Consider the following 13,158-nt stretch of genomic DNA (forward strand, 5'->3'; position numbering starts at 1 on the left):
GGGAGCGCGGGGGCCGCCAGGTAGGCCGGGCCATGGGCACGCAGCGTCCGCTGAGGGGAAGGAGGAGGTGGGCAGCCCTCGGTTTCCCTCGCCTGGGCGGTGGGGGAGCGGATGCTTCCTCTCAGGCCCCGGTTGCAAGTTCCTGGAGCTTCCCCTGAAAGGCCCGGGTGCAGGTGGGAGCTTGGCCTGGGCGCAGATCCCCAGGAAGGCCTGAGTGCGCCCCTGGAAAGCCCCAGGTGCGTGTTTCTGGGAAGGCCGGGGCGCAAGAGAGGCAGCCTCAGGTGTGCAGTTCATCCCACCTGATTCCCCGCGTCTCTTCCCGTTTTAATTTCCCGACGGTGGGAACGCGGCGAATCTGGTTGCTGTCCGCTTCTGCCGGCGGCCGCCCGCGGGGTCTCGCGGCCTGTGGCTCGGGTGCTTTGCTGCGAGTGATGTGGTTGCCTCTGTAGGGCGACTTCCCTTGCTGCCGCTCCCCTGGGCGAGTCGCGTGCCCGGGTGTAGTCGAGGACGTGGAGGTGAGGACAGGGGTGGGTTGTTGCGGTCATTTGGAAACTCGAGGGCGCGGGGCGACTTCAGGGTAACGTCCGAATGCCGGAGAGAGCCGTCTGTCCTCTTCAACTGTTGGCGCCACGTCGCGGAGACGAGGATGCTTCGTGGGGGGAGATTTGCTGTTGAACAGTGCGGTCTTGAAGTCGCGCCCCTACGGTTGAAGTCAAAGACTTGCTGAGAAACTTGCATAGGATAGTGTTGCTGCTGAACTCTCTACCTTCCCGGTGTGCGTGGCAGCAGCTTTTCTTTACGCGTGCTATTGCTAACAGATCTGGCGTCCCGCTGCTCGTAAGAGAATAAGTACGTTGAATATCCGTGTCTTTCTCCATTACGGCGTTGTGTCCTTGGATGTACGAGTGGCCAGTGGTACGAACAAGGTGGTTGGATGTTGCCGAGGGCTGTAGAAATATCTACAAATAAATGCCATTCTGTTTTGTAGAGTAAGGGGAAATGCTGCAATGGCGGGCCTGACAGTAAAGAGCTGTAACGCGTATTTTATAAAATGGACCGTTATATTGCATAGATTACATGTGCTGCTTTTAGAAGTTGATTTTCAGCTACTTATAACTCCCCTTTAGTCTTAAGCCAGTACAGTGGGCATTGTAGACTACTAATTACAGCATGCAACTCCTGGAAATTAGGGAGCTCCATATTTTACCTGATTACAAAGTACCTGGTTTGTTCAGCAAGTAATTCTCTTGTCAGCTGAAAAAGTTGTGTAATCGGGTATAACATCTTATTTAGGAATAAGCTCCATTCACATCAGGAAATTGTAATTAATTTTTATAAATGAATTCTAGTACAGTTAATTATTGCTGTAAAAAAAATTATGCCCATTGTTGAGGAAGAAAATTCAGTTAACGGAAGTTCTTTTGATAAAAGGGAATATCTGTGAATCTGCTTTTAATTGGATGTGTATACCCATTTTTTCTCCTCTGTTTGTGCGTCATTGAAAAGACACTTATTTTTTTTCCATCCCAGAATTCCTGCTGTAGTTTTCAGTTTCTTGTACAGCCTAGAAGTAGACAAACACATGTTAAATCTTTGACTCTACAAGGTGCACAGTGCAGCCTAAACACACACACACAGAATATTTTATTAGAGAAACCAACTTTGTCACACTTAACCAGCTCTTACAGTTGGCTTCTAATTAGCTTCAGTTTTTTAGGATGCTTATAAATAAATCACCACTTCTCTAGAAAGGAATGAATATTTAATCATCTGTTCTTTATTTGCTTCCAGCATGCAATGGTACCTCTCCGTGCTTGTTCAGATTACATTACATTTCAGTGAAACTAGAACAGATCCTTATTTCTGTCACCAGGATTTCCACCAAGAAGGAACAGGAGATAATTTAAAATAACTGAGGACACTTTGATAGAAGCACTCCCTGTCCAAATAAAAAGAGAGCTGAAAATGCTTTTTTTCCTCAAATAAAATTTACTTTCATTATTCATAAAGTAACTTGTGTTCACTTGAAACCTAAAGCATTTTCAAGCCTCACACTTACAAGTGAATAGTTTGTCTGGAGCGATTGTTGCCAGTCTGATTGTTCTTACAGAAATGCACATAATGGAACTACTTTTAGTTGCGTACGTCTTATATATGGTGGGAAGAAGTGCTATTTTGGCAGCCTTTGGGACAGAAGTCCTCTACCTATAGCAAGGGTGTAAAAGATACGGCCTGTGCACTGGTTCCAGCCTGCAGAGCCCAATTATTTGGCTTGCAGTGCTGTCTGTGGGTCTTAGATCGGCACCATGCATTCAGCATGTGCTGGCCCAGGCCCAGTACACTGGATGTGGTTGGAGCTGGCACAGGGTCAGTCTGGGGCACACCCTGCATGCCGTGCCCATGCTGGACTGGACCCTCATACTAAGTCTAGTCCAGATTGGGCCCACGGACTGGTACAACTTGCTGGATTGAGTACACGTGGCTGGTCTGGCATCAGCGCCACACGTAGCACACGCTCCAGACTGGCTTTGCATGCGGTTTGTAGTGTGAGTCCCAGAATAGCCCTGTGTGTCACATGCTTCACGTGGGGCTGGAGCCAGTGCATGCCGGATGTGATGCACAAGGGTGGAGTTTGTATGTGTGCCCCCACACTGGATGATTTGACACCCCTGATCTGTAGGTGGAATCCAGTTAGTTCATGCTGTCCTGTCAATACACCTCAAACCTAGTGCAGAAGGAACCCTCTCTTGCAGCAAAAGAGGAATTCAGTCATTTGGCCCTTCTGTTTAATCTTTAGACAAGATTGCCTGTTTAAAGCAGGGCTGTATGTGTTTTATGTTGTCAGCATCTGTCTGTTAAGACCTGGACTGAAGCTACCAAAGTTGTTTCATGTGCGCTGGCCTACATGAATAAGCTGATAAGCTTTTGGGCACAGGAGATTGCGGCTGGATTCTGTTTGAGCAATCCAGTCCCAATGCATATTTCTAAGTTAGGTAGACTGTGTCTTTGAAACAGCCTCAGCAGGATTGTGGGAGATGTTTCAGGTAACAGAAAACCTGCAGACTGGTACTGAAGTAAACTGGTAATGTCTGTTTTGGGTAGGATGCAGGTATGCATTTCAGATTTGTAAAAGGTGAAGGCAAATTGTAACTTGATGGTTAGGCAGAACAAAAATTGGAGGGGCTAAGAGGATCCTGGGTTCAAATCAGAAACGAGGTTGTCTGGAGGAAAACATGCAGTGTGTATTTGGGATTGAATTCTTCACTTATACACACATGCTGCATAGTAAGAGGATTGGGTGCAGCCATGAATCCAGCTTCCTTACGTTTACATGGGAGAATGGTCTTCTGATCAGTGCAGGTTTTTATGCATGAGAAGGAGTTGATTCTCATGACATTTTTCTCGTTGCTTTGTTTTTTTTAGTTTGTCAAGGTGGCCTCTTGCTCACCCTGTCTTGAGCTGAGAGATGTTGAATGTCTACGCACTGCTTTGTCTTTGCATAGTGTTTTGATGCAAGAGGTTGATGGGGCACTGAAAGAAATTCTTGGCTGGTAAATTATTGCTGACATCTGTCTCTGGGAATTGCTTACAAGCAGTATCCCTAAACTAGGTTGTTTTTTGTCCTGTTGGGCAGAGCTAATGTTTCTGCTTCAAAGTGGGGATGTTGGTATTATCATTTCAGTTGAATTTTGAATACTTTTTTATCTTGCTGCATTTGGTGATTTTTGTCCCCATCCCCTCATTTATTTTTTTTCTTTAAATTGGATACCATGGAAAATTAAACACAAACTAGTGCATTGTCTATTTCTTCCTGTCTTTTACTACTTAGTATTTAAGAAGGAAAAATGTAAGGCAAGTGTATAGTATTTCTTGGGTAGTTTCTTTCTCTGCAGAAAAAATGTTATAAAGTAGTTAATGATTCTGCTGAATCAGATATATCCAGCAGGGGATGTTTATTAATTTTACAGTTCTTAAAGGCCTTGCCTGTACCAAGACATTCACCCACTGTTGATCCAACACAAAATGATGCTGACAACATTTCCATTGGTCATGTAGATGGCTCAAAACCTTTTTGGTCCTCTCTTTGGAGCTCTCTTCAGGATTAAGTCAGGAGAATCCTTCGTGATGCCCATCAGTAGCAATTGTCCATTTCCTTGTATAGGAGGAGGCCACCCTGGTTGATTTTAATTTGCTGCAATTTGTATGGACTTTGTCAGCCAGGTGAATGGCACAGTTTGGGTTATTGTATCACAGTGGGAACTGATGACATGGCACAGCTCTTGTATTCCTTATGTTTGGATAATTGCTCAAATACTGTATTGAATTATGAAGTTGTTGACTCATGCCCGTTCTTTTGGTTTCTTTTCCAGCTTCATGTTCCCTGTAGCAGGCAGTATTGGCCCTCCTCAAGGTATGAATCAACTTCAGATGCTGAACACCTTTGTGCCCCTTTCTTTGCGTGAAAGTTAATGTTAAACACCTTACATCACATGTACAGTAACTTTGTATTCTCTCTTGAACCTTAATATTGCGAAGAATAAGCATGCCTGCTGGTTATGTTTTTTACCTTTTTCCCTCTTAAATAGTACTGCTAAGCTGAGTCATACATCTTTGTTTGCAGTTTTCCCATTTAACTTATTGGATCTTATGGGGGCGAGGGATGTTGCGGTAGGTTAGAGCAGGGCTGTGGAGTCCTGAATCTGTCACTGAGTCTGCGTTCTCCTTGTTCTGGATTTAAATATACCAGTTGGTATACCTGTATTGTAGGTGTTGCAAGGGTGTGAGATCCTTGGATAAAAGGCATGACATAAATACAAAATATTAATAAGACACCTAAGCCTTGACCTTAATCCCTTTGTTTTCTCTCTCTCTTTTTTTTTTTTTTTTTATTCCATACTACTGTATTTAAATAATTACAAATGAAGGAGGGCTAGACAAACTTTTATAAAAAAAATTCCATTTGCTAAACACTGATTAGCTTTAGAATGGCAAGCTGAAGTTTCACTGGTGTTTCCAGAGGCAGTTGTTCTTGTAAACAAAAATTATGTACAGTTAATTATTTTGCAGGAATGCTGCTAGTGAATGTGTCTAGAATTGGTCTGTGTCTGCCAAGATAATGTAATTTTATGTTATAACATCTCCCCGTTAATTCCTTTTGTTTTAGTCAATGACTTAATAAGCTGCTGTCTGGCTTGTCTAAATCAACCTGTGATTCAAAGATATTTTATCAGGATAAACTAGTTTTTTGGATTAACTACCCTTGCATACATGCAAATTGTCCAGCCAACTGAGAATGTAAAATCTTCGCCTTTTTAAAGACTATTATCTGAATAACCTCTTCAGGAGGGTGCTGGAGACAGATGAGGACAAGTCACTCTGGCTATTTAGAGCAATTATTTTTGGGAATTATAGTCCAAAAAAATCAAAGGGAAGAAACCCTCAGGGTTCTTTTTAAAGAATGATTAGTATGAGTGAAGGGTTCCTTTGGCTAATTTCTGAGGATTCCCTATAATATTTCTTTCCTTAAAATGCGAACATCCCCATATGCTGCGTGTCTGTTACTGCTTGTGCTGTTTGAGGAAAGGCTTTCAAACAGATCAGGAACTTTAATCAGTATTAATTTGCTTTGTCTAGGTTTGATTCCCATGCAACAGCAAAGTTTTCCAATGGTGTCCGTCATGCAATCCAATATGCCAGGCATGATGGGAATGAATTATGGCTCTCAGATGCCTCCTGGACCTATGACCATGCAGGTATGTGAGTTGACATTTTGCTTCTGTAGATGGGAAATGAAGTGGATGTCTGACTGTGTGTGTGTGTGTGTGTGTGTGTATATTGGCAGCCACCTATGTTCGCCAAGAAAGTGTCTTGGACCCTGTTATCCCGAGTCTAACTGCAGCTATACTACTTTTATGCAGGGGATTACACTGGCAGGATTACACCCTTGAGGTCCTTCCAACTTTGTGATTCTAGGATGTGATCTGAAAATAAAAAGGTGGAATATAACTCCTAGCCTGCTGATTTTTATAAGTTGCATTAGCAGCACAATCTCCGTGAAAATACTTTATAATGTTCCTAATTTTTATGGAACTGTGCAAGTTTCACTGTGATCTGGATAATTCATAGATTTATAGATGTTAGGGGCTGGAAGGGACCACATAAGATCATTGGGTCCAGCCCCCCTGCACTTGGGCAGAAAAGACTGCTATTAGCTATATTCAATATAATGGGGATTTGAGGGTGGGAGTTTGGCATGTATTACTCACCACTGTAGCGAGGAAAACTAGCAGAGTACGGCGGGGGGGGTGGGAAGAACACTATTAGTAACATTTAGAATAACTCTGATATTATTGGTTACTCCATATTATTACAACCCTGGACTCTTGCTACTTGTACTTATTATTGTTCTAAACACGAAGACCCTTCCTTCAGGAAGAAATAAGGCACTGAGCAGTCATGGAAACAAATCTGTCAGCAAGACGTTGCAAAATAAGCCCTCTTGTTAGGTACTTCTGATGGTGCCTACAGCAAGGTTTAACAATTAGTAGTAATGCTGCATCCTTTAATAGTTGTTATGATCTAGAACTCACGCAGCATACTCCTTTTTGCATTTTAACCTTTCTTTTGTTTCATTCTTCCTTCCCTTTCAGTGTGTTTATTCTTATCTAGTCACTTTCTGTCAAAGCAGTATATTTTGTGGTATTTTAAGTGAGTTCTTTATGGAAAGCTTCATTGGTTGTGTTTATTATATTGGCAGTCATGGGAAATGCAATGAGTTCTGATTTATTTTTTCTCTCTCGGTTATGTATGGTGGCTATCTGTGGAATATGGTAAAGAGATATAGCAGTTTATAAATTCATGAAAGTTCCTTGCTCAAAAAGCAGCAATTATTTTGGTAATTTATTTAAGCTTAATTTCCTCTGTCTTATCAATTTTTTAAATTGTTGTTCTCCCTGTGGTTTTGTCTTTAATTTCTCTCTCTTTTTGCATAGTGTAATAACTTTCCTTCTACATAACTGCTCATAATCCTCTCAGGGTTTTTTTCCCGTTACATGTGAAGAATAAATGCATTTTATATAGTCAGTTGCTGAGAAGTAAGATTACAGCATGGTGTAAGCCATAATGTGAGGAATTTGAAACTCTGATTTTGCTTATTTTTGGAGAAAATAGTACCGACCTTTAGCATTCACCACCCTTATATATAAATCTTCAATGGCTTAGCTGTACTAACTATATCAACACTTAATCAAAAGTACACGAATGAATTTATCTAACTGAATTTAATTATGTTTTTTGCAAGGCCTTTTAACAATATTTTTTTGATTTTGTTTGTAATGGATTAATGTAATGGATAGTGAGGTTTACAAAACTTCAGCGGAAAGATGTTTTTTGTAGCAGCTGGTTAAAAATAGATTAAGAGGATAAAAGCAATTTATTGCTCTAGCTTTATTTTGTCTTGAATGTGACACTAATGGTAATAGCCAGAGCTTCATTTAAGGCCTTACTTATGTTAGGAAGGGTTTGCTGGTTATAACTGTACCAGTATACTCAGACTAGCAAACCTCCAAGCATGCATGCAGAGTGTGACAGCAGAACTCTTTTTATGGCTAACATCTTGTACTACTACTCCACATGGAAGAAGGTATACTGGCAAAAAGGGGTGGGTTTTTTGTTGTTGTTTTTGCTAGTATATTTGCATCTACAGTAAGAGTTTTGCCAATATATTTACGTTGGTTAGGGGTATGTTTTTCTTCCCTTGCTCTTAACTATACTGGCAACACTTTCTAAGCTTGAGCACTAGGGCTAAGAAGGACCACATCACCCTAGGATGTTTTAATGTTGTTGAGACTAAATCTCTAATAAAATATTAGGTTTGTGGGATGGCTTAAAACGTAGACATCTAAAACGCTTCAGTTACCTAAATAGACATTATGTTTAGAAAACAGTTTTGCTGAGTATAGTAAACTGTAAGCAAGTGTTGTTGGTGTGATCTTATTGAAAATGTGTTGGACACCCATCTGTGTGTGTAACCCATATTTTCATGTTAATCCTCAATAACCAATGAATGTTTGTTTCAATTGAAAATATAATAGTTCTGGAACTGGTTACTGGAATAAGTATAAAATACTGGCATAATGTTTAAAGAAGGAAAACATTTCTTCACACTGCCAGATTTATGTATATTTGCCAAGGCAGTGAAAACATTAGGGAATTTTTTTTCTCCATGGGTTTGGATAGGGATGATCCTGCCTCAAGGAGGGGGTAACACTAGCTGATCTGTGGAGGTCCTTTTCAGCCCTACCTCTCTCTGATTCTATGATCTGTCATATTATATAATTGCATGTGCCTATATTTATATGTTCTTTCCACCCAGCTGAATTCCCAAAGTAACTGACAAACTTTATTCATACTGTGTGTCTAGGAATTATTTTATACCCGTGGTACAACGCACAGGCACTGCTGGCATTTGAATATTTTAAAACAGCAGAGACGCACACTGTCATTTATGATGGGAAGGAAAGAATAAAACAGTTAATAATGAGGTCAGAGGGGAAGAGGGGAGACTGCGGGACAGGGCACTTTACTCTCTCAAGAGTATTCATGGATTTTTAAATCGCTTAGTCTGGATGGTGACTTTTCATTTCTCCAAAAGACCAGCATGCTCTCAAATCTGAAGTAGGGCCATTGGCTCCATACTGACAAAGAGTGCCACCTACTCAATAACCATCTCTTTTTTCCTGCAGCATCTAGGCTGTCCATGGTGATCCATTGCCCAAATACAGAGGTGATGCTCTAATTTCATGGCCTCTAGTTAGTTCCGAGCCTGGTACAGTGCAGATACCAGATACATATGCCGCTGTACATAAAATCAGAGCTTCACATTAGATTTATGTTATTGTTATAGGGTGGCATGCCCCTAGGACCTATGTCAGCAACTGGAATGCCTTACATGGGACAGGCTCCTTTCTTAGGAATGCGTCCAGCTGCTCCACAATACACCCCTGACATGCAGAAACAATTTGCAGAAGAACAACAGTAAGTGAGGCTTTCCTACTTCTGGCATTGGGAAGGCATTTGCCAACTGGTTCAGTGTCATACCTACCATCCTCTTAGATAATTTTTCTTCAAAACCCATTAGGATTCTTAAAAAAAAAAAACTTTTGAAGTTATTGGAGACTATTTCATTGTGTCTGATATGTATGCCTTGTATACAGTAGATCATAGTTGGGTTTTTTTGTTGTTGTTTGGTTTTGGTTGGGGTTTTTTTACCCATTTAATGAGATAGGAGAGAAGTGTGCTCGAGAACATTTAAATTAAAAAGGGAAGGCATGTGAAACGCAAATGATCTCTGACAAGGTGAGCATAAAAATTGTCATCACTCTGCTTAATTAGCATGTTTGATATTTTGCTCTAGGAAAAGATTTGAGCACCAGCAAAAATTCTTGGAAGAAGAAAGAAAACGACGCCAATTTGAAGAGCAGAAACAAAAGTTGAGACTCCTAAGCAGTGTAAAACCGAAGGTACACCCTGAGTAATGTTTTTAAAAATGATGGCTTTTTGTGTATTAGGGCAGAAGTAAATTCTTCTTATGTATATAGACTTCCTAACCTAATCTGAAACCTGTTGAAATCAATCTGAGTTACTAAATTCAATAGCCTTTTGTATTAAACTTCTAGAAAATACTTGAAGAAGAGTGTAGGTACCTGAAAGCTTGCAAAGAAGAATTTTTCCAACTGTTTGGGTAAATCTGATATCTTTTATTAAACCAACTAAAAAAAACTTGTCTGCCTAGAAAATATCTGATACACTTAACTCTGCACACTATTGATGCTGTGTAAACAAAACAAGAAATTTGGTGTTGCATAATGAATTGTCCAATCCTGGGGTGCATCTACACAAGACGCTTGATACCCATTGGATTAATTCTGCTGTGTATTAGTGCAGCTGGCAAAAACCCTGCTAATACGCAGTAGATTAGTCTAATCGACATTAAATGTCACATACAAAGCGCTCGCCTGTACTAATGCGTAGTAGCGCCAATTACGGCACATTAAATTAGTACCTGTTATTTCAGGTACTAATCTAATGCGTTTGTAATACAGTACAGTGCATTAATGAATGTGAAGATGCGCCCTGGAAAAAATAAGTAATCAAACCCCATATATGTTGTTTGGGAACAAGTTAGCTTTCTATAATATATAACAATATTAGTTTTTCAGTGCATTTGTTAGTTGACTCTGCTCTAAAGTTGTTTTTCAGTTTTAGTGAATAAAATTATTCTTGTTGAGCAGAGGATTTCAGAGTTTAGGCTTGTTGTCTCTTGTCATTCCTTGAAAAGCACATGAAGATTTCTGTGGAAGAAGAACCTTTGTTGCCATAATGCAGACCGTTGAACAAATTCTGTTTTAAGTAAAGGAGTTTGTGTTATGCTTTTCAGTAATTGTTACTGGAGAACACAGAACTTAGCAGGATTTGTTTAAAAAAAAATCTAGTTTATATATATTTCTTCAGAATAAAGAGGTGTGAGTGTTGAAAGGATACTCTGCAATTCCGTTTTAAAAAGTATCTGTCATATCGTGTTTCAGGCAGGTGAGAAGAGCCGAGATGATGCTTTGGAAGCCATTAAAGGAAACTTAGATGGGTTTTCCAGAGATGCTAAAATGCACCCCACTCCAGCATCACATCCCAAAAAGCCAGGTATTTTATTTTCCAACTAAAAATAATGCTATAATGTTATGCTGCTTCCTGTCTGAGGAAACGTATTTTTGTATTTTGATAGTGTGAGCTGTACCAATGTTTATCTATGATTTTTTGGTGAGCTGAGGTTTCATGGCAGATGCATTATACATTGTAAAGCATATGATTGAAAGCTACGTTTTTACAGATTATAAAAATTTTGGTGTTTTTAAATTAAATCTTTAATGTAAAGTCTCACATGAGTGCCAAGACAGAACCCACTACCTTCCTTTTGTATGTTGCTGTTCTAAATGTGATAGCTGAGTTTCTTTTTTTTACCAAAGAACTAATTAGTGTTTGTAAAGTGCTTTTGAAGTTGGAAAGTGCTATGTAAGTGTTAAGCATTATCAAAACATTTGTAAATTATTTCAGGATTCTGTAATAGTGTGCTTGGATGCAGTTTTCTAGGTGTGGCAAAATTTAAAAGATTTTTTTTGAGTCCCTCTTCTGAGGAATGACTCTGTTAGCACTTTGATACAAAAGATTTTCTCCAAATAGGGGGAAAAATAGTTGTAAGGTTTCTGAGTCCTTAGTTCTCCTTGAAATGAAGCCTCATTTGGCTAGCTTGTCCTCAGATGAAATTTATAATCGCTGTGTCTTCTTTGTGACTGCTGTTTCTTGTAGATCTTGAAATTGCTTGCAAGTTCATCTAAGAACAACTGACTGTTGAACCAGTAGGAAAGTGTCCATATGAGTGGAGATTCATTGTCAACCTTAACATCTTGTGACTTTCCACAAGTGTTCTAGGAGCAGAATGCAGATTGGCACATTTAAAAAAAAAAAATGTGGCTGTTCTGGACACACGTGCATTTACAGTAAACTGTAGAGAACATCAACACAAGACATGAAGCCTTTTTTGTTAAGGAATACTATGCTGTCTTTGGCAAAACGCTATCTTACTACAGCAGCAGCAAAAGGTGATAGCATTAATCTGAACGAAGATGATTAGCCCAAATAGATAAACCAGTGATAAGGGTGGAAAAAAGGATAATCTGTTTGTTCTGTGTCTGCACCTATGAGATTTGTCGCATCTGTTTTAGTCAGACCTAATTTCAAACAACAGGTTGAGAATATAGAGAGTTCCAAGTTCTCATGGGAGGTATAGTAGAATAACAACTGGTGTATCTCGTATTTACTGAGCTTGTAGGTTGCTGCAATGCATCTGGGTCATGGCATGTTAAGTTGATTATGAGAACTGGAAATCATTGTAAGAAAGAGATGACAAATAAACTACTATTATATTAAATGAAAAAATCAAAAGATATCATATACAGTAGCTTTCTGTTGAAACTTGAAACTCTGGTTAAAGGGATTAATGGTGTTCTTGAACGTGAAGTCCTTGAGATAAATAAGGCAGTCACAAGAATCCAGACTTGGGAAACAGGGTTTTGTTTTGTTTTTTTTAAACTGCAGACAGTCTAGACTAGTTCAATAACCTCATGCAAATGATTAAAAATATAGGATTTGAAATTCTGATGTGAGCATTTTGATATTCAGCAGTGCATAAGACAAGGTTTAAACAGTCCATGGATGGAAGAGAATTATGTCATTCTCCCCCACCCCCCTGAAAAAAGCAGACCGTTTTACTCCTGTGAAACTACCTTTCCACAGAATTTCCCCCATTGAACCAATGACCATGCAACTTTGGTGCTACTTCTTAATGGTCAGGACATTTAAGGAAACATCCACTAGTGCAGACAGCATTGTGAAATGAAGTGGTGCCATTATGGTGAATCACTTCTGAAAAGCATGCTTGCAGCCTCTTGTAATTCCCCCCCACCATTTAATTTTTTCTTCCAAGGCAACTTGTTCAAAAGCAGCCTTTTGTGTGTTTTAATGTACGTCCGTTTTGACCCCTGTGGAGGTTTTCCTTTAGCTAAGCAGAAAACTTACACTATTGAAGCCTGCCTTAAAAAACTGCTTGATGAGACTGGTAAAAAATTGGGTGCCTAGGTTTTTAATTAAAGACCAGCTTTTAGTTAGCTTGAATAATATGGAACTAGAAACTTTGGTCATATGTTGGGGGACACAAGATGGGCTAGGGGGTTGGAGGTGCCCTATCTAGTATAGATAGGCTGTGTGTGGAACAATGCATGACCTGCTTCTTCTTGAAAATTAGATTTGCTGGAATGGTTTGTGTTAGCTGTACTGTTAAGCGGCATCGAAATGGAACCACGAGGGGATAATTGTGTAGGTTAAAATATATGTAAATACAGGCAACAAAAGACATGTTGTATTTGACTTAGTGTCTGACCTTCACAAAGCATGGCCTATGAAATATATATTTATTTCATAGGCCATGCTCCGTGAACAGTTTTATATATATGAGGTAGAACTCTGTCTATATCTATATCTAGAGAGAGAGAGAGAGAGAGAGTTTTTTATATATATATACACATGCTCCATGAACGGTTTATATAT

At 39.7% G+C, this 13,158-nt stretch overlaps 1 protein-coding gene across 7 annotated transcripts in view; it reads left to right on the top strand.

Annotated features, from left to right (window-relative positions):
* Positions 1-4,372: 4,372 nt before the first annotated feature.
* SYNRG (synergin gamma) overlaps positions 4,373-13,158 on the top strand; it is a 54,165-nt gene continuing 45,379 nt past the window's right edge. For 6 of the 7 annotated variants that reach the window (XM_019511084.1, XM_019511086.1, XM_019511087.1 and 3 more), the window contains exons 1-5: positions 4,373-4,411; positions 5,635-5,753; positions 8,906-9,036; positions 9,416-9,521; positions 10,587-10,698. In XM_019511084.1, the coding sequence (XP_019366629.1) occupies positions 4,375-4,411; positions 5,635-5,753; positions 8,906-9,036; positions 9,416-9,521; positions 10,587-10,698 (505 nt within the window). In that variant the 5' untranslated portion in view covers positions 4,373-4,374. Of the gene's footprint in view, positions 4,412-5,634; positions 5,754-8,905; positions 9,037-9,415; positions 9,522-10,586; positions 10,699-13,158 lie in introns of those variants that run through there. The other variant, XM_019511090.1, reaches the window with a different exon arrangement.

Source organism: Gavialis gangeticus, unplaced genomic scaffold, assembly GCF_001723915.1.
Source record: "Gavialis gangeticus isolate Ggan-Ray unplaced genomic scaffold, GavGan_comp1, whole genome shotgun sequence".
Lineage (NCBI taxonomy): Eukaryota > Metazoa > Chordata > Crocodylia > Gavialidae > Gavialis > Gavialis gangeticus.